This window comes from Mirounga leonina, unplaced genomic scaffold (genome assembly GCF_011800145.1).
Source record: "Mirounga leonina isolate KUSES-001 unplaced genomic scaffold, KU_Mleo_1.0 Mir_168, whole genome shotgun sequence".
NCBI classification, from domain to species: domain Eukaryota; kingdom Metazoa; phylum Chordata; class Mammalia; order Carnivora; family Phocidae; genus Mirounga; species Mirounga leonina.
In genome coordinates, this window is record NW_023270426.1 from 64,219,353 (window position 1) to 64,241,760 (window position 22,408).

The 22,408-nt window shown below is 39.1% G+C and overlaps 1 protein-coding gene across 5 annotated transcripts in view; it reads left to right on the forward strand.

Annotated features, from left to right (window-relative positions):
* RHOBTB3 (Rho related BTB domain containing 3) overlaps positions 1–22,408 on the forward strand; it is a 155,899-nt gene that overhangs the window by 70,408 nt on the left and 63,083 nt on the right. For 3 of the 5 annotated variants that reach the window (XM_035014886.1, XM_035014887.1, XM_035014888.1), the window contains exons 9-12: positions 4,215–4,388; positions 6,704–6,870; positions 12,153–12,249; positions 17,611–19,554. In XM_035014886.1, the coding sequence (XP_034870777.1) occupies positions 4,215–4,388; positions 6,704–6,870; positions 12,153–12,249; positions 17,611–17,726 (554 nt within the window). In that variant the 3' untranslated portion in view covers positions 17,727–19,554. Of the gene's footprint in view, positions 1–4,214; positions 4,389–6,703; positions 6,871–12,152; positions 12,250–17,610; positions 19,555–22,408 lie in introns of those variants that run through there. The other 2 variants (XM_035014889.1, XM_035014890.1) reach the window with 2 other exon arrangements.

Sequence of the window (22,408 nt, forward strand, 5' to 3'; positions counted from 1 at the left end):
GTTAGGAGTTGTTTCCACATGTATTAAGTAGAACTTCAAGTAGACTATTACTAGAAGAAAAAATGATAATTTTATGGTAGAAATGTATGGCAGCTAACAGTCATTTGCTTTTTAAAATTTTTCCTCAGAAAGATTCATTTTAACTTTGGCCACTTGCCAAGACAAACAGTGTATTGGAAACTTCCCAAGTGCCCTCTGATAAGCTCCAGTCAGCACTGTTTGAAATGTGCACATGAGACACTGAGAATGGGACAGTAAGAGTGACTTCGAAATACATAAAAAATGATTTGGGGGGGAAAAAAGCTAACAAGAGACTGTATTTGCTTATAATTTGCATAGGAGGCCTTCCCCCCAAACATCATGTTAGTATAACCTACTGAAAAGTTTTTCAAAAGGAGTATGAAACACATGAAAATATATGTTAAGAGAAAAGAAATAAAGAGTGATGTGGAGAATTATTTCTCCTTAGAATCTCTTGCTTTTGTCTCACAATTCCACCTGCCAACTCTTTTGCAGGCACCTGCCCGTGCCCCGCGCTGTGCAGAGGCTGGGTGTGGGCGGGCTAGTTGTGGGCCTTCGCTGAGGCTCAGCTGCTCTGCTGCTCTTTGTAGCCTCCTCAGCTCAAAAACCAAGGCCTCCCAAGGTCGGAAGCTGAGACAAGCAGGCATGGGTGGAAGCGGGCTCTAGCAACCGCTTCTCTGCCATGTGTGGGAGGAGAGGCAAGCGTAGCTTCTGGAGTTTGGGGAGGGAGCTCTAGTGTGCAGAAGGGAGCAGTGTTGTCTCCTCTGGAGGCAGGCTCGTCTGCAACCCTAGTTTATTTAGCCTCAGCTTTGCATTCCAACCAGCACGTATCCATAGGACAGTCACTTAATGCGTCTTGCTTTATGAAGTCTTCTCATTTCCAGAGTGAAGAAGGTGAACCAGATAGCTTCTAAAAGGTCATTTTTCGTGGTAAGCTTGTTGAGGAGATAGTGACCAGGACTGGAAAGACCTGGTTGGGATCTTGTGTGGGTGCATATTTACCGTACTGGTGTGGTGGTGCTTTACCTTTCTGATCCTTTGTTTCCTTGCCTGTCACATGGGGATACTGATTTCTACCTGGTGGAGTGGTCATGAGGATCGGGGCGGTGCATGTAAGGGTATATATAAAGGCTTGGTGGTACATATTCTAAATCTCTCTTGAATTAGGCAAGTTTCCTGTTTTCAGAGTAAAACAAAAAAAAAATTCTAAAAATTTCATTTTTGAAACTTGGGAGAGTAATGCGAAGAAGGTATGACAAATGTAGGATTTTATTTTAGTGTATAATAAAAACAAAGATCTTTGATAATTTATGTTACGGTTATTAGAAAACTTGGGCTTTCAAATTTTATTTCACTCTTAAGCATTTTCCTTTTAAAAAAAAGTTTCTAAAACTGTAACAGCAGTTGAATTCTACAAAGGAAAGATACTTTAGGCCTTGACATTTTCAAAGAACATGTTTATCTTTTCACTAGAAAATTGATGCTTCCCCCCCTCTTTCATTCTTCAGCTTTATCTTATTGCTGGTTGGTATAAGAACACTGGATTGTTGGGGCGCCTGGGTGGCTCAGTCGGTCTGCCTTCCCCTCAGGTCCTGATCCCAGGATCCTGGGATCGAGCCCCGCATCGGGCTCCCTGCTCAGCGGGGAGCCTGCTTCTCCCTCTGCCTGCCGCTTCCCCTGCTTGTGCTCTCCCTATCTCTCTGTCAAATAAATAAATAAAATCTTTAAAAAAACAAAACAAAACACTGGATTGTGTTCATTTGGCATATTTGATACAGTGTTTATCTATTTATATAGTTTATATACTATGTTGAAAAATGTGACTATACTGAGGTGTATTGCATTATGGTTTCACAATGGAACAGTTCATAATACCAAACAGTAGTTGGAAAAAGGTGAGAAACAGAGTGATGATTTTCCAAACTGGCGGTATAATCGTTTTCCAAATCAAATTAAAATCTTGAAACAGGTTTGACAGTACTTTCAGGTAGTGGGTGTTTTCTTTGCTGGTCTTATAACTCTGTTGTAACTACATTATCAATGGAAAATTTCTGTTAAAATTCTAAGGTTACTATGAGAGACGATGGACTCTGAAAAACAAACTGAGGGTTCTAGAGGGGAGGGGGTGGGAGGATGGGTTAGCCTGGTGATGGGTATTAAAGAGGGCACATTCTGCATGGAGCATTGGATGTTATGCACAAACAATGAATCATGGAACACTACATCTAAAATGAATGATGTAATGTATGGTGATTAACATAACAATAAAATTTTTTTTTAAAATGTAAAAAAAAAATTCTAAGGTTACTTATCAAATTGCTTCCCCATCTCCTGTCCATTTAGTATTTGGGGTCAATCAACCCAAATGAGAGCCTGTCTAGTTTGTTTAAGCCATGCTTCTGCTTTTCCTTTTCTTTTTTTCAATAGTCCTACTTCAGATTTTAAAACCTTAGAATTACAAACCCAACTGCATTACCTGTTTGGATTCTTTGTGAATTGATGTGTACAAAGGTAATGAGCATGTTTAATCATGGAAACTGACTGTCCCCCTCAGTGGACACTGTTCCAGTGAGAGCCGGCGGCCCACTGGCAAAGGGGCAGGGAGGGGATGATGCCTGCTAGCAGGTGTGTGATGACTCACAGTATGTAGCCTCCCCTCCCTGCTCCTCTGGGAGGTGCATCTGTGCAAATCATAGCTCTAAGCGTTGAGCTCAGAGCTGGCAATGTTCGGCGTTGTTTGTGAATCCTAAGGGATTCGTGGCTTTGGAGGAAGTCACTGGGCTTAGGTGGAACTCTTCTTTTTTGAATCAGAAGATGTTTTGCTTGGATTTAAAGAAGCTGAAGAATGCAATCATTGTAAATATTTCTAAAAAGATTTTTAAAGACTTATTGATTTATTTGGGGGGGGGGGGGGGGACAGAGGGAGAGAGAGTCTTTTAAGCAGACTCCATGCTGAGTGCAGAACCTGATGGAGGGCTCGATCTCAAGACACAGATCACGACCTGAGCTGAAACCGAGAGTTGGACGCTTAACTGACTGTGCCACCCAGGTGCCCCTCATCGTAAAATATCTTAGAATATTTGACATAGCATAGAATATGTGCTCCTGAGAGGTCTGAGATTTTAGGGATGTATAGGTGAAGACTCTTGAGCAGAGCAGAGTGGTTTGGCTCATAGAGTTACTTTTTGGAAGGCTTCATCATTCACATTGGCTGTGTTGTCTTCCACCAGACTAAAAGCTTGACTGCTCCCAAGCAGGGTAGTTGCGTCTTTTTCATCTTTGTATGTTTGATATGTAACATAGGGATTAGCACATGGTGGGTGCTCAGTAACGATACGTCAAACTGATGTAGACTGAACTGAAGGCTAGCTGTGGATTCGTGGTTTCCTAAGGTGCTGGGAGTGTTGAGAACTGCTTCCCCACCCATGTGCCATCTGGTGCTGCCTTGGTGGGACGGCCCAGTAGCTGGGGAGCTTAGTGGGCTTTCGCTAGAGAGTCAGTTTAGTTTAATGAGCTTCAGAGAAGGGTACGGGCTGAGGGACCTTTAAAATTTAAAGTAGCTCTGGCTCTTCCGGAAGCAGCACTGTTCCCTGAGGAGGTAGTACACTGGAGAGACATCCAGGGACTAGGTTGTCCCCTCCCAAATTTTCCATAACTTCTGAAATGCTCCCCTTGGCTCCACACAGAAGTCCCTTGCCATACTTGTGATAACATATGGATTGCTTAGGCCAAGGGATAGTTCACTTTCTACAGTTTCCTCTTTCTCATAAGGGGAAGCGTGGCCAGGACCTGTTCTTTGATTGTGTCCAAGGATAATGGCAGTGTTTTCTTGGGAGGCACATGGGTAAGAATGGGTGATGGTATTTCAAGCCAATTGCAGAGGATGCATGTTTCATTATAAAAACAGGAAGCAAAATATTTCATTTCAGTGTTTCTATCTTCAGAAAATATAAACTGAGTAACAGATAATTGCCTGTCTTATAAATTGTCAGTTTCAAAATCAACTTTTGAACTCTGTTTTTCAGTTAAAAACTAAGAAGTTTCTGATTAATGTTGGTTATCTCCCCAAACTTTGCTTTCTGACATCAGCTTAGCTGTGCCTAACACAATACCACTCTAACTGACAGGGAGATTGCTAGAATAACAACTCTGCAAGTTTATGTAACTTAGCTTTTTGCTTTTAAACCTTGCAGGTACAACGGTGCCAGCCCACAGGGCCATCCTGGTGGCCCGTTGTGAAGTGATGGCAGCCATGTTTAATGGGAATTACATGGAAGCAAAGAGTGTTCTGATTCCAGTTTATGGTGTTTCCAAAGAGACTTTCTTGTCATTCTTAGAATACCTATACACAGACTCCTGTTGCCCAGGTGAGCAGTCTGAATATTAGATACTATCTTACAACTTTTATTTCCTTGTCACTCATTTTGATAAAGTGCTTTCTGTGAAATTTGTTTTTCCTTAAGATTGATCAGAGTTGATATCATGGAATGTACTAGTCAGGTGAGGTGGTATTGGGACAACCATGAATTTTCAGTCAGTTCTCACATCCCAGGCAGCCCCAACAGTGTGGTGATTATGTGGACACCTAGAAACGGAGGTGTTTTGTGGTACCCAGTGACTAATTCTACAGATTGGAACATCCCTTCTATAAAGAGAAGAGGTTAGGGCAGCTGCTTTTATGGCTCTAACTTGTGATTGAGGCACTTTTAAGGACTTTGAATATTCTGAGACCCCTTGGTCATCTCTGTGGCTCAGAGAATGTGAGGGTTTTTTTTAAAGCCTTCTTCTGAATACCCCTAAAGTCATACTCTCCTTAAACTAACTTCTCCAAAAACCTTTCCTGAGATGTTTAGGATACCCAGCAGACTGGAGGATTTGTATCCCTATTTACTGACTTAGGACTGTCTTTGACTAAAAACTAATCATCGTTGGCAGCTATAGGTTGGAACAGACCTTGCAGGGTTTTTTTCTAGCTGGGGGTCTCCTTGGAGGAATTGCAAAATCCTTTCTACAGTCCTAGAGCTTTGGGATGCCGGCACGGAAGCCCCCTTAATTCATCTTCTTCCTCTGGCCACTAGATGGCTCCCACCACAAACACAACTAGAATAAATCCCTGGCGGTTTACTTACTTAGTCGAGGAGGCCGAGACCTTGATTACAGGACCTGGCCAAGTATTCTAGCAAATATAAAAAGAAAACACACATTTCAGACCATCGCTCTCTTCATATTTATTGCTTTCACTTTTAGATTAAGAACTTTTTCAACCTTTGTTATTAAAATTTCTTCAAGTTTTAAACAAGTCATGAGCCCTCTAGTGAAAGGTTTTAGAAGTTCAAAAAAAGAAAATTCCTTTTTTAACTGAATTAATTCTGGTCTTGCAGCCAGCTGTAGAGTATTTTGAGGCCAGTTACAGCTGCTACTGTCAGTGTTAAAGATGGGCTTATTATATTTCCTTAATAAAAAGGAAAGCATAGATTCTCATCAGAATGTGTGTTATTGTTTATTTTATTATTTTAATATTGGCGAATTTGTATGTTAAATAGAAATTTTGACCCAGATTTGAATAATAAGAAAATTTAGTTTCTCAGTCATCCTCCCACTAATAAATTGAAGCTTCAAATTTTAGGTCTTCTCTTGCTAATTAGAAAAAATGCTCAGAGAAGCACTAATAACTGTAGGACAAAGCACTTTAAAACTTGGTAAAAGGTGTGGGGAGAAAATGAATCAAAATTAATAATCAGAAAGTAGATCAGTACTAGAATGTTTGTATTGGGAAATCGCAGAAAGAAAGATGATCTATTCATTGTGTTAAGTATGGATCATACACAGTGTTCTTGGTTCCTAGCTACAAAACAGTGCAAGAAATTTAAGGCGAACTTAGAGAATAACCTGAAAAATCACATCTAGGGAAGTTTAAAAAAAAACACAGACACACACACACACAAACAACCTGAGTGATTGCCAGAGGTTAAGGGAAGGTGGAAATGGGGAGTTATTGCTTAATGGGTATAGAGTTTCAGTTTGGGAAGAAGAAAAAAGTTCTGGAAATGGATGATGGTGATGGTTGCACCACAATGTGAATGTACCTTAATGCCACCGAACCGTACACTTTAAAGTAGTTAGTGATAAATTTTATGTTATGCTTGTTTTGCCACAATAAAAACAACAAACAAACCTGGGGACTAAAGAGAAGAAAAATTACAAGGATTTAGTTTAGCTAGCCTAAAGAATTACATAACAGCCTTAGAACTGATTATTTAAGGGCAATTGTAGAATTGCCTTCTCTGAAGAACTAAAAAAAAACAACAATGAAAATATTCACTTTAGAGTGTGACGACTTAAATTAATTCTTTTTAAAATGGCATAATAGGGGTGCCTATTTATAGGGGCTCCGTCGGTGGAGCGTGCAACTCTTGATCACAGGGTGGTGAGTTCGTGCCACGTGTTGGGTGTAGAAATTTCTTAAAAATAAAACCTTTAAAAATAAGTAAATAAAATGGCATACTAGTGTAGAGTGCAGACTCACTCCTTCTAGGCTTTTTCTCTGCATTCTGTTGTACACTGGGTGATATAGTCAGCCTTGTTTTATTGTTGTTGGTTTGCTTTTTGTTGTTGTTTTGTTTTAGATCATAAAAGAAACGGCTTTATTGTCCATTTTCTCTTATTTCCCTTCCTGCCTCAGCGGGCATTTTCCAGGCTATGTGTCTTCTGATCTGTGCTGAGATGTATCAGGTGTCCAGACTGCAGCACATCTGTGAGCTGTTCATCATCACGCAGCTGCAGAGCATGCCGAGCAGGGAGTTGGCATCTATGAACCTGGATATAGTTGACCTGCTCAAAAAAGCCAAGGTACTTGCTCCTGTGTATCTGGTTGTTTGATTAAAAAAAAGAAATTCTTCTAAAAATTATACTACTTTTAAAAAATTTCTATTTGTTGAGAGATACATTAGTGTTTGTCTCAGTTTGGAAGTTTGGCCAAATGAGGGTAAAGTGCCCTCACTGCAATTTCTGTGGCTAGATCATTTTGAAGCATCAGATTTTTGAGCAGTTTTTTTCCAAGGAGGTAGAATTTGCGGATAGGAAAGTTTTCACCTGAATGGTGGCCTTTATTGGAGTCATCTGAGTATGGTGCTTTATTATGCCGTGTCGGCATTCTAGGAAATAGAACTTAGGTTGAATTTCCCCAAAGCAGTCACATCTTAGGGTTCAAGAAGAATTGGTCCATGCATGCTAACAGAGATGGTTAGGCTAAACTCATTTATTTGTTCATTCATTCATCCTTTCACATCATGGACATGTTTTGAAGTTTCCCGGTTGTTTGTAGGAGGTATTGGTACTTCATTAATCCTTTCAAAGTGCCTTTGTTGATACGTCTCATGTATATCCAGTATAAACATTTGAGTTGAGAATTACTACAGTACACCATACTTTCTGGCTTCTTAAGCTTAGGACCTTTTTGTTTTTTTAAGAATTGCATTGCTACACATTGTAGGGAACAGAGTTTACACGGTTAAGCTAATTATGAATAACTGCAGTCACAGAGACCCTAGAATCTGAATCTCACAAAGGACCGGGCCGATCTATAAACTAGGTTTGCCGTCTTGAAGCCTGCTGGAACCTGCTTGCTGATGTTGTCCCAGTTAAAAATCTGTTATTTCCTCATTCCCCCTAAGAGGAACAGGAAGTTTATCCAGACATGTCATCTTACCCTTGGTTATTCTACTGTTCCATCCTCTGCCCTATGACAGTTTTAAGGCTTGTGGCAGTCATGGAATATAATGGTCTATATTGAACTTGCCGTAAGCTGAAACTTCTAGGTCTTTTTTACAGGAATATATCTGATCCATCATTGGTAACCATCGGGACACTGTAAAATGTTATCTGGCATACAACATTTGGCTATCCCTATCACCTTGACATCCAAAATTAGAAAAAGAGGACAACTTTGTCTTCAAGTTGCTAAAATGGAGCCACATAATGGGGCAAAGGAAAGACCGCTAAAAGCTTGCCTCCACGTTGAGATGAATTCATAAAGCAATAATGTATATTTCTGGGCATAAGATTCAAGAATTCATTTGAAGCATCTAGGTCTTCTCTTACTGTCTCCTTAACTATTTTGGAGTTCATTTCTTTCATAATCAAGTGTTAAGACCATATATATTAAATTTTAAGGATAAAATTTAATTTAGAAAACTGAGTAACCTTCTGCACAGTGTTGGAGCTCAGAGCTGAAGCCGTTCTCACAAGTGTAGGCAGCATGCACACGAGGGCTAAGTCCTTTGCTAACACCACAAGGGTCTCTGGCCCAATGAGAGCAGTGTGATAGTAATTCTTGCTACAGGTAAAACCAAACCAAACCAACCCCCCTCCCCCGCCCCCCCGCCAAAACCTGAGTAACCTTGATCTCTCTAATGTATTTACATTGAGCTTGGGATAAATAGCTAACCTCTAGATTTAGTTTAAAATTTCTTTTTCATTCATTCTGGTATTTTTCACAACCTCTCTTCATTTTTTTTTTTTAAAGATTTTATTTATTTATTTGAGAGAGAGAATGAGATAGAGCGAGCATGAGAGGGGGGAGGGTCAGAGGGAGAAGCAGACCCCCCGCCAAGCAGGGAGCCCGATGCGGGACTCGATCCCGGGACTCCAGGATCATGACCTGAGCCGAAGGCAGTCGCTTAACCAACTGAGCCACCCAGGCGCCCCTCTCTTCATTTTTGATGTATCATTTTCGTACTCTTCTACCAAGTCTGTCATACTTTAAAAAAATGGTCACAATGGGGCGCCTGGGTGGCTCAGTCATTAAGCGTCTGCCTCCAGCTCAGGTCATGATCCCAGAGTCCTGGGATCGAGCCCCACATCAGGCTCCCTGCTCGACGGGAAGCCTGCTTCTCTCTCTCTCCCACTCGTCCTGCTTGTGTTCCCTCTCTTGCTGTCTCTCTGTCAAATAAATAAAATCTTTAATAAAAAAAAAAATGGTCACAAGCTTTTCTTTCCTTATCTTGTTGTATCCTTTTAGTTCCTGCATCCCAGAATCTCCTGTCCGGTTGCAATGATGTTTTAGGTCGCATGCATGGACGTGTGCACATGTGCATGTCTTTTATGGTTGCGTCGTCAGCGGTTCTTCCTGACCTGTTTTCCCTGACTCTGTGCTTTCTGATTATGTAATTATCCTTATTTATTTCTCTTTAACTTTAAAAGTTTAAGACACCAGCCCTTTTTGAATTTTACTTTTTGTTTCTGAAGACTTTTCTATTTTCTAGGATTAAGTCTCCATTTACCAGTTTTCCCTTATTCTATTCCTGGTGGTCCCTAATTTGGCAATTACAAATCCAAGATAACAGGATCATTTTCTTCACCAGTTCTCTTGGAAGTTTCTAGTTTGAGGCTTTAGTTCACCAGCCAGTTCATACTGTTGGTCAGAATTTAGTTAACCTTTCCTTCATTGTTTCTCTGACTTCTGGGAGGTGAAATTGTTTTTTAGCAGAATTAAACTTTGAGTAGCTTTTTGAATGATCAGAATTTCCAAACGCTCTGTTGTCATCTCTGGTAGCTTTGCATTGTTTATCAGGAAAGCATCCTTCATACCTTTGATATAGTTGAGCAGTTTGGTATTCTCTCACTTCTGCTTCCTCCTTCCCCTAACGTTTCTCCCTCAAGTTCATCTGTTTCCATCAAGTTGGACTTCTATCTTGCAAGAGAAGCTTTTTTCCCTCAATCAGATTAAGTTCTTTGAACTCTGGTAGACATCTTCTTATCTCTGCTCCCTTTTATACCCTAACTAGCCGAACTTTGGTGATTCCTCTGAAGTCCTGTTAACCATATTTAAGGTTTCAAACTCAATATCTTACTTATAAAAACTCAATATCTTACTTATAATCTGTGCATTAATATTTGTTTGGCTGCTTCAGGCCACCAGTTTTGTTTCTGATCATCTCCTTGTGAGTTTCTAGGTGTTTTCTCCACCATTATTATTCTTCACAGAGCTATTAAATGCTGTAACATTTTGTTTGTGATATTTTTAAAGCCTTTCTTTTTTATTCTGTTGTTTATTTCAGCTTCAACCTGCTTTGTCTCGGGTGCCTGGGTGGTACAGTCAGATAAGCATCCAATTCTTGGTTTCTGCTCAGGTTGTAATCTCGGGGTTGTGGGATTGAGCCCCGAGTCGCATCAGGCTCCATGCTCAGCGGGGAGTCTGCTTAAGGTTCTCACCCTCTCCCTCTGCCCCTCCTACTCATGTGTGCACATGCGCATGCTCTCTCTTTCTGAAATAAATAACTTAATCATAAAACAAACAAATAAATAAATAAACCTGCTTTCTCAGGTTAGCACATATTCTTCCAAAAAAGTAGTTCTTACAGTGAACTGCTCTTTATCTTCGCTAAGAGCCTACAGTTATGATATCTTAAATCTTGGTCAAAAATAAAATTCTGCATTTTACCATGTTTTTGTAGCCAGCTATTCATTTCTTTGATCTTCCTTCTCCAAAAAGTCACAGCCCTTAGGCGATGTTTTCAACTTTTGTTTGTAGGTTATCTGCTTTGGGTTAGTCATCTGATAGTGCTGGTGGCTTCCGTTAAAATAGCTACACATTCTTGTTCTGTCTCTTTGAGATCGCTCACATCTATATGCTGAAAGTTAAGGTGAATAAAAATTGGTAAAATGTGATGTGGGATTTGATGAACCATAAAGTGTCTTACAATTCAAAAATTCTGATTTTGTATGATGAAAATCAAAGAACCTGTGGATTTACATGTGAAAATATTCCCACATTATAACTTTTTAAAAGAGCAATGCTTGAGTTTCTTCCTTAAGATGTGGGATTATAAATCTTTCTTTGATTTAGCATTACTTATTGCTTATATAATATTTTTGAGTTTCCTTAAGAGAGCTATATTTAGCTTAAAGGTGAACAGCCTAAATATCCATCAACAGATGAATAAATAAAATATGGTATATACATGCAGTGGAATATTACTCAGTCCTAAAAAGGAATGGCATTGTAATATATGCTGCAACATGGATGATACTTGAGGACATTATACTAAGTACAATAAACCAGACAGAGAAAGCATACCTATTGTATATGTCAGTGTCTGTGAGGTACCTGGAATAGTCAAATTCATAGAGAGAAACATAGAATCGTGGTTACCAGGGACTAGGGGTAGGGGCAAAAGGGGAGTTATTGTTTAATGAGTATAGAGTTTCAGTTTGGGATGATAAAAACATTCTGGAAATAGTGGGGATGGTTGCATAATAATGTGAATGTACTTAATGCCATTGGTACTCTTAAAGAAGGTTAAAATGGTAAATTTTATGTTATGTGTATTTTGACCACAATAATAACAAAAAGAACTATACTCATGTATCAAAGTGGCCTGCCAGCACATTACTGTAGTCTGAATTGAGTGGTTAGATGGATCGGTGAGCATCACTGGACTGGCACCAAGGTGAGGATGTCACAGCCGTGGTGCTCTGAGTTTCCCTTCCATTAGCTTTTGAAATTCAAAATGAGAAACGTACTGGAAATTATAGTGAGTAGGATTACTACATCCTAGTTAAAAGCATCCTTTTAACTACATCCTAGTTAAAAGCAACTGTTAAGACATAACCTTCTCATAGAAATACGTACACATTGAAACCCATCCCCTTAGATTGATGACATTTCCTCCACAAAATATTTTTCGGTTTGCTCCTCAGGTGAACTTGTTTAGATATGGCCACGTGTGTACCTCCGCTAACCATAATCTTATCTCTGCTACACAGATGTAAGTGCAATTAGTAAAGGCCGTGACCTTAGATTAAAAGCTTAAAGGAAATCCTTAAGAACCTCCAAGAATCTCTGTTACCCACTGACGCGGCATGCCGCTGTCCGAGACACTTAGCCACTCCAGCCCCGGTGGCTTGTTACTCATTCGATTTGGTTTCTTCACTGATGTAATTTTTGTATTACATGTAAAGAATTCTCCCTTTTCCTTTCTGCTCTCAGAATAGGCAGAAGGCTGCATCATATATGGATGCCGTCAACATGGAGTCGGGCTCTCTGCGACTTGTCCCAGACCATGCTCTCCACCTATTCATCGTCTCGATGGTTATATACAACACTGTTTCACTTTCCACTTTTCTTGCAGTTTCACCACTCCGATTGCCTTTCAACCTGGCTACTTCATTTCATTGCCACTAACTACCTCATCTTCAGCCAAAAGCCTGAATTTCAGGATCTTTCAGGTAGATTGCCAATTACTGTTTTGAAAAGAAAACTTCATTCTTTGTTCTTAGGTTTAAGACATAGTTTGTAGGAATAGTAGTTGTTAAAAAACAAAAAGTAAAAAAAAAAGTCAGTGTAATACATTCATCTTAACTACAGTGTGGTAATGGAGGATACTTTAACTTACAGTCACCTGGTTATAAAAACAGCTTGACCAGTGTTACACAAGAAGCTTTCTAATGATTGTTTTATAGCTCCCATCCATTTTTAAGTGCACCTTTTCTCTGAAGTAGAGAGATAAGGTGGCCTCAGGTGGCATTTGATTGTGATAAATGATACCTTGGTTTTTAACCACCTAAGTCAGAAGCGAAATTTAAACAGTACAGATTTAAACATTTTTTCTTGTGAAGGAATTGTAACTATCCTTTATTATTTATAATATGTAGTTCTGATATCTACATCTATTTAAGTCTATCTGTATAGGAATCCATTATATTACTTGGGAATTAACAGTTTTTTAATTGGTCAAAGAATGTTGCAAAACGTACTGAATAGAGAGTATACCTAATGTGATCTTTAAGGTAAATTGTCAAGATTAAAACCAATCAAAGTGTGAGCTCCTGAGTGCTGCATAAGAAGAAAGAAAATGAAAACAGAAGAGTCATCAGAGTAGACGGTCAGTTTAGTTACGATGGTTTGCTCATGTTATCTAGACTAGGTGCAGGGAATAATCCAGTTAAGTGGTTTTAAACTCTAAGCAGGGAGGTGTCCTTGGAGATACCTGCAGCTTTTCTGAGGTGTGGGCGGAGAGTGGGGAGCGGCTGAGGAAGAGGAGGGAAGGGAGAAGGGGAGGCTGGAGTTTGTAGGTCTTGGACGCCCAGCCCTTTAACCAGAGTAGTTCCACTTTTATCTGTTTTATCTGCTGTTCTCCGTAAAATTTGACTTCTAAAAGATAATCTGCTGCTAAAATATTTGAAGATCTCTGGTTTCTTTCAGCTACTTGCACAGATAAGGAAACCAGGAAACAGTCTATTTCTGGCAGATAGATTCAGTTAGTTGACAAACATCGTATGCCTATTGGGAGCCTCCTTACATAGAGCTGAATTATTAGTGCGGTCATAGTAAGGCAGAATATAGGTATTTCTTAACCATCTACTTTGTGCAAGAAGAAACTAATTCCATTCATAAAGAGAAGGCATGCTTCTTGCTGTTAGTAGGGACATTCTAATACAGTCATTCTTTAAGAAATCAATTCAAAATGAAATGAGTGAAGATTGTGATTCTAGAACTACCTTTGTGATGCTGCCTTAGGTCCCCTTCATTTGTATTTTCCATTTACTGTCTTGTATAGATGAATGCCACACATGGAGCACTAGTACAACCTTAGGAGAAAGGTGCTCTATAAATCCTTCGAGTTATAAATTTTTATTTTATTACTTATACAATTGACTATAAAGTATGTTATGACCAACTGGCATAGTGAGAAGCAGGACTCCAGGATGTACTTTGAGAAGGCAGGTAAGAGGATGAGGCTGTGTCCTTGATTGTCTTCTGTTCCTTTGATGGGAACTAAAAAGGTATCATGAATGCTCCAATTCAGTGGTACCTGTTTATGTTCAGGACCTGCTGTCATGTGTCCTTGGGGGCAGAGAAAAAAGCCCCTGGTGGATAAAGGAGAATTAGATAGTCTAATTGAGTGGTCACAAACTGGGAATCTGTGGGTCGAAAGTAGCTGAATACAGTCTGCCAAGGGGTTTTATTTGGACCACACGGTATTACTTTTTTTTAGTGTCACCATTTAAAAATTGTAACATGTCACATCTTAAAAATCCAAATTTCTGGCTTCTTTTGAAAAGTTGGAAGATCTGGCTGCCCTGGGCCCATTTTCCCACATGGCAGCAACCTGGAGCTGAGCAGTAGCTCAGCCCATTTACAGTAGCATGTCTCCTTCAGAATGTCCTGGTCACCTCTCCTCTCTGTTGTCTCACACTTGAACTGCCTCACATAGCCACTTGAAGTTGGAAGGGTTCTTGTCACAGTTTACAGCTCCCTTAAATAATTTCCCATTTTCAGTTTCAAACATTATCAAGTAATCATTGGAATTCTGTGAAGCGTTTTCTCTTGCCTGAGAATTCTTCTTTAGGGGTGTTTAGAAACAGAAAAGTGAGACTAGACAAGATGTCATGTTAATGCTGGCATCGATACAGCAGAAGTCAGTTAAATAGCTCATTCAAAGTTAGGTATATTTTATATGTTGGACTCTTTTAAACACAAATAGCAATGCATAGGAAAATAAGTTACCCTTGGCATTTATGGATTCATTATTCTCACAGTTTGATTTAGCTCAATATTATGTTACATAATATATATTGTGGAGTTTTTTTGTCCTGTTTTGGTTTTTGCTGGCTGCCAGAGCTCATCTGTGATAACTTTTCTCTTTTTTTAAATCTTAACCAAGGGAGTAGTCTTATGTCATGTTTGTGTACTAATGAACCCTACAACTAACTTCCCTGAGCTGCTAGGTTGTTTCTTTTTGTACACGTCCTGCAGCCTGGATCATAACCTTATTAATCCGAATTGTAATATATGAGGTCAAATAGTAGATGGGGAAGTGGGAACTGACTGCAGAAGGAAATCTAAGTACCCGCAGAAGGGAATGCTGATGAGAAGCAAGCTGAGACACCCAGCAGAAAACCAAGAAGCCTTAGAAATCTGAGGGACCAGGTATTTCAGAAAGTAGAATGAGGCTACGGGCTGAAAGCAGTAGAATTAGTTAAAAGTTATGAAGAAGGGGGCGCCTGGGTGGCTCACTCAGTTGAGCATCTGACTCTGGGGTTTGGCTTGGGTCTTGGTCTTGGGGTGGAGCCCTGCATCAGCTCTGCGCTCAGCAGGGGGTCTGCTTGAGATTCTCTCCCTCTCCCCCAGCTCACGTGCACTCTCTAAAATAAATAAATAAATAAATAAAATCTTTTAAAAAAAAAGTTATGAAAAAGCTTTTGCTGCACTCCATCCCACCCAGGCAGGCAACTCCTTCTTCATCATCGTAGGAGATGGGAGGTTTATTCCTGGCGAAATTAAACCAAAAAAGTTATAGAATCACAAACTCCAGGTATAGCTGAGATTGGTTGGGTTGAGCTGAACTGAAGGGGCGCCTGGGTGGCTCAGTCCGTTAAGCATCTGCCTTCGGCTCAGGTCATGATCACTGGGTCCTGGGATCCAGCCCCACATTAGGCTCCCTGCTCCGCGGGGAGCCTGCTTCTCCCTCTCCCACTCCTCCTGCTTGTGTTCCCTCTCTCACTATCTCTCTCTCTGTCAAATAAGTAAAATCTTATAAAAAAAAAAAAAAAGCTGAACTGAAAACATGAGGATCACGTGGAAGTGTACACATTGTGTGGTAAGCTACCAGCTCCTCCTGGGTCCAGATTCTAGAATTCTGGCACTGGGCATCGCTGCCTTGACTCCCACACTCTGGGCATGAGATTGAAGCATCTTTCTCTGGCCCTGGAGAAAAAATATATAGATGCAATCATTTGGAAATTCTGTCAGTGAACCCAACAGATATCTGCTCAATTATTCCACTAGTCAGTAAGTCCTACCCATGACCACGTGATATCCAAACAGCTATCTACTATCTCACTCTTAACCTTTAAAAATCCTAAAATTAATATCCTCAGAGAATAAGAGATATAAATTCATAAAGCAGGAGAGAATGTTATTTAAAAAGAAACAATATTCACAAAGACAGAAAATAGAATGATGGTTACCAGGGACTGGGGGGGACAGGGAAATAGGGAATTGTTAATGGGTATAGAGTTTTAATTTTGCAAGATGAGAAGAGTTCTGGAAATTGATTGCACCACAATGTGAATGTACATGACGATACTGAACTATATACTTAAAAATCGTTAAGATAGTAAATTTTATGTTATGTATGCTTTATCATAGTCTAGAAAACAATACAAAAACAAGGAGTTCTTGGAAATTACAAACATGATAGCAAAAAACAAAACAACAACAACAAAAAACAAAACCCTAAATAAGAGTTGAAACAACTACATAAAAGTTGAAAGATAAAGATGAGGACATCTTCTAAAAAGTAAGACAAAAAGATAAAGAAAGAGGAGAGAAAGTTTTTTAAAAAAGTTTGGGGCTCAATCCAGGAGATGAAGTATCTGAGTAAAAGAAGTTAATACAGAATAAAACAGTGGAGAGGAAATTATCAAGGAAGTAATACAAGAAATTATCCTAGTCCTGAAGGACCCAAGTCTTAAGACTGAAAGGACCTGCTAGGCGCTCAGCGTTATGAGTGAACAAAGCCCATCCCTGGGACGTACAAGAACACCGACTATAAATAGAAAAATATGAAAGTTTTAAAAGAACACAGATTACTTGCCAAGAGCTATAAATCTGAATGGTAGAGGAGTGTTTAATAACCTTGGAAACTAGAATGCAGTGGAATTCTGTCTTCAACATTCTGAGGGAAGTTTTCCACCTAGAATTCTGTACTAAACCAAATTATCAATTATGTGTGAAGAGGATAAAGATGTTTCATCACAAGCAAGGTCTCAAAAATGATTCAGACGGTACCCTCTTTTTCAGAGAGCTAATAAAGTTTGTGCTTCACCAAAAATGGAAAATAAACTGAGTGAAGGGCCTGGAGTGCAAGAGTGGAGGGATCCAACACAGAAGCAGGAAGCAGGCCTAAAAGGCAGGAGGGTGCAGGGCTGTGAGGATAAGGGGCCAGCAGTTGCCACCAGAGTGGTTAGCTTGTCCTGTGACTGTGGCTGGGTGGAGACTTGAGAGAATAGACTTGAGAGGGCCTTAAAGGGTTTGGGAGGCTGAGGTAGCTACAAAGAAAACTAAGTGAAAAACAAGTCTGTTATCTCCAAGAAAAGTCTTATTCGTAAGGAAAAACAAAAGAATATACGTAGTACTTGATGAAGCAGTGGACAAGACGTATATTGTTGCAAATCACATAATAATTCAGATCTTTTTTTTTTTTTTTAAAGATTTTATTTATTTATTTGAGAGAGAGAGAACGAGAGACAGAGAGCATGAGAGGGAGGAGGGTCAGAGGGAGAAGCAGACTCCCTGCCGAGCAGGGAGCCCGATGCGGGACTCGATCCCGGGACTCCAGGATCATGACCTGAGCCGAAGGCAGTCGCTTAACGGACTGAGCCACCCAGGCGCCCAATAATTCAAATCCTGATGACTGATTTTACCGAAAGTGTGTTAAGCAGTTGTGGACGCATTGAGAGAAAGGTAGGGGATATGTAGCCGAACTCACATATCCTCTATTAAGTAGGAAATCAGTAGTTAATATCTAAACTTGATCCAAAATAAAATACATGCAATTAACATTCTTTTTCTAAAAATTTTAGTGGAAGAACGCAGTTTTGTTGAGAAGCACAGATGGCCATCGAATATGTACTTGAAGCAGCTTGCGGAATACCGGAAGTATATTCACTCCCGGAAATGCCGTTGCTTAGTAATGTAACCCAGAGCTTTTATATGCATATGCTCTTTATTATTATGAAGAAGAAGAATGGGATACCTCTGTGTTCCAGTAAAATTCTGTGACTGAAACCAACATGGGTGTTTAAAAAACTACCATACAGCTTAGTGTGTTTGTTAGTTCTCTGAAAAAAACGACTATTGTGATCTTAAAAGGGAACAAAATATACCATAGGCTAAAACCAAGGCTTCACCACTCTAGTATGTAAAGCTGTCATACAGCTTCTTTTTCCCTTTAAAATGCCCAGTTGCTTTAGTGATATTAATACACCTCCCAGTTAAGTAATGTTTAAGTTAAAAAAAAAATCATGTAGTATTAATTAAAAATTTTCATTATGTCTGATTAATTGCTCTATTAAAATAAGGGCATTTTAAAGACCCGGTATGACTATTTCAATAATGAAAAATCTAGGGTAAAGCTGATCAATCTGAAATTTTAGGAATAGAAGTTTGCATGAGATTTTGAGAGTGAAACGCCGCTTGATTTCACATCAGTGACAGTGTCTGGACCATCATGAAAAAGCTTTGTTTTTTATGTGGACAACCCAACTGAGCCGCTTTGTCTCTTCTGTGGGATTCTGATTGGGCAGGAAACCTGAACAGGGCTGGCTTCACAGCCGTTGCACCTGTCTCACCACACAGGGCCCCGTGCTTGGTTCGATGCTCTGCTGTTGCCATCTTGAAATTCTTAATAATGTTTAAAGAGAGGCCCTGCATTTTCACTTTGAACTGGGCCCCCCAAAGTATGTGTGTCTCCTAACAGGATATGTACTGTATTTTCTTGCTCAAACATCATTCTCTCTGAAAGCAAGAAAGAGGCACTGACATGGAGGGAAGAGAAGGAGGCTTGCTGGAGCGAAGAGATCACGTGGGGTTTCCCATTCTTGGGGACGTCTGTACCACGAGGGGTGGAGGGGGCTCTGCTGCCACCTTGGCGGGCAAGGGAGGGGCCTTGTGTTTACTCAGCTTTAAAACGCTCACAGTTCTGGCTCTGTCACAGTTGAAACAAATGCTTTCTTGCTCATTCTAAGACGGGGGTGTTGGTAAAAGCGACTGACCGGGGTGAATTTAAAACGCATTTATAAAAATGCTCGTAGGAAGAGATGCTTTCTAGAGAAATTGCAATCAGTGGCTTAAGAGTTTTTTGTTTCATGCACTTACTAAGGTTAGGAGACCTGCGGCTTGAATTGTTTGAATTCTAAGGACCATAATGTTATTTAATGAGGAGTAGCATGAATCTTGTCCTTCAAGATAACCCAGTAAGTTAAGAGAAAGGTTAAAGACTCAGTACATAGAAAATGGTACTAGCATAGAATTATAGTTTCTCTTGTATCACATGTCAACAGAAATAATTAGGAGCTCACAAGCCGAGAGATGGAAAACGAGATTACTATTTATCGATAACATCATTTTCATCTGTAATTCAGTATTGGGATATATTTTTCTTTTAATTTCTAATGACTTCAAGGACACCAAGTTTTTTCAACTATTCAAAGGTTTGATTAAACAGTTTTATACCATAGTATTAGACATAATACTATACAGTTAGTCCTTGGATGTATATCAACACTGTTAGAGTAAAACAGTAAAAATGCCCTATATATATCTTCCAAGAAACCTGATTTTAATTAGATTATATCAATGAAGATTACTGGAATGCATTTTATGTTTTTTGTATTTTAATCACTTGAGTTAACTCTTGGCAAATCCCATTTGATAAGGATAAGCATTGTAAAGAATAAATACTATAGTAGATCTCTAGAAATTCATCACATATAAGATCTTTTAAAACACAGTAATAGCCTTATGTTCTTCCTAAGGTAGTCTTTCCCCTATGTGAATTACAGCACTTAAAATTCTAAATCAGTAACTTTTGATCTAGGAAATTGAAAAAAACATTAAGTTCTAAAGCAAAATATTTTCTTGAAAGTACTATTTCACATTTACATAGACCGTAGATACTTTTGAGGTTGTTTGACATGAGTGGAAGTTGAGTTTGGAAGCAGGTGCTCTGTGGGTGTTGAGCATGTAGATTTTATTACGAAAGCCCTTTACCACCTGTGTGAGACTCGAGCACACAGATGTTGTGGCTCTTCAGAGCTAGTCAGAACAGTAATCGAATTAGTTTTTAAACCTAGACTCTTCAGTACCTTTGAATTAACTCAATTTAAAATAACAAGAAATTTAAAAATACTTATAAACTATCTTGGAGAAATGAGTGCTCTTTTTGAGTTTTTTTTTTAATTGAAAGATTATTTCTAGATGAATGTATGCTTTGAGTTCATCTCTGCTTCAATATATTTACCAATCATTTTAATTAGAGAAGATACTATGTGATAGAACTAAGGCCTTTTCTTTTTGGGCCAGGTTTTCACCTTATATAGCCCTTTGTATACTTCTGAGTGCTCTCTGTTCCTATTATAAGAGAGTAGGCTTATAAAATAGAAGTTTCAGTAACATAACTGAAATTCACCTTGTCCAGCCGGCATGGCAGCTTCACATTGGGCAGTGGCAGAAAACCGAACAGTTGGATAAATTGAACTTCCAAGACAGCTAAACTTTTCAATTGCAATTTTAAAAACTACACTACACTGACATAATTAGAAAAAAAAATTTCCTCAAGAGTACTTTATTTTATTTAAAGCATCTGTTTAATTCAATCTTTAATAATTTTGCTAAGAAGGGTATGTGTGTATTTTAATATAGCCTGACCTGAATTTATATGTTTTTAGTTTTAGTATTTAACATTTTGTAACAAATAAACCTTTTTTAAAACAAGTTTAACACAGTGTCCTGCAATTATTTTACCTCGGATGTGGAAATGCTGGAATAAATTTGGGAATACTGCCTGTGTTTCTCAAGCATAACTATGTTTCACAGATAATTTCCATTACATGTAGGGTATGTAGAATATTGTTGATGTTGTAGATGCCTGTGATGAGATAAAGACATTTATACTACCTTGACCAGCTGGTACCAGAATTTCTCTTAACAAAATAACTGCCTTTATTTAGAAAAATGTTTTGATAATTATTTACCATGGAAGTGAGCCCCATGGGCTTGAGTGTTGGCTGAGGCCAAGACTTTTGAGAAGTAGGGAAGCCGCTCTGCATAATAAAAGGTTAAGAAGTTGGAACTTTCCAACAAAATGGAAAGACAAGCTACTGAAGGGGAGAAAGTTCGTGCAAAATCATTTATCTTATAATGGGTTAATATCCAAAATATGTAAAGAACTCATACATCTCTTAGCAACAAAGCAACACAATGTAATTGAAACATGGGCAGAGAATCTGAACAGAGATATTTTTCTAAAGAAGACATAGACATGGTCAACAGGCACATGAAAAGATGCTTAGCAGAGCCAGACATGCAAATCAAAACCACAATGAAGTATCACCTTACACCTGTTAGAATGGCTATTATCAAAAAGATGAGATAACGTGTTGGCGAGGATGTGGAGAAAAAGGAACCCTTGTGGAATGCTGGTGGAAACAGATTGGTGCAGCCACTATGGAAAACAGTGAAGAGGTTCCTCAAAAAATTAAAAATGAAACTACGATATGATCTAGCAGTTCCACATTTGGGTATTTATCTGAAAAAAAAAATGAAAAAACTAACTTGAAAAGTTCATCTGCACCTCCATGTTCATTGCAGCATTATTTACAATAGCCAAGACATGAAAACAACCTAAGTCTCAATCATTGGATGAAAAAGGGATAAGGCAAATGTGGTGTATATATACAATGGAGTATTATTCAGGTATAAAAAACTATGAAATCTTGCCATTTGTGACATGGATGGACCTTGAGGGCGTTACGTTAAGTGAAATAAGTCCAACTGAGAAGGACAAATACCATGTGAGCTCACTTACATGTGGAATCTTAAAACAACAGCAACAACAAAAGCCACCAGGCTCATACAGAGAACAGATTGGTGTTTGCCAGAGGTGGAGGTTGGGGATTGGGGATGGGTGAAATGGGTAAAGGGAGGTCGAAAGGTACAAACTTCTAGTTATAATATTTTATCATTGGATGTAATATACAGTATGGTGACTAGTTAATACTGTATTATTGTCTATTTGAAAGTTGCTAAGAGAATAGATCTAAAAGTACTCATCACAAGAAAAAAAAATTTGTGACTCTTTGGTAATGGATGGTAACTAGAATGTGGTGATCATTTTGCAGTATCTACAGAAGGTGAATCATTATTTGTATACCTGAAACTAATGTTACATGTCAGCTACATCTCAGTTTAAAAAAAAAAAAAAGAATTTGGAACTTTCCAGGGCTAAGGAGGCCAGATAGAAGAGGGAGAAAGACAAAGCAATCATAATATGAAAATGGAGTGTGCAGTATGTAATATAATTCCTCCCCAGGTTACCCAATTGGTAGTAAAGTCAACTAAATCCATAAAGGCCTCCACGGTTCCCCTGGAATTATGTTGCAAACATAAATCTGACCTGGCGACACGCTCTTCTAGAGGACCCCAATTACCTATAGGAACCGCCACAGTCCTCACTGCCATCATGGCCTTTCATAACTAGCCCTGTCTGTTCTGCCTTGACATGTGGGATATTGGCTGTGCACTTGCACACTTCATAGTCTTCCTGTGCCTTGGGTTGGGTTGTCATTCCCTGTCTACTTTGCAAACTCCTGCATATCCTGT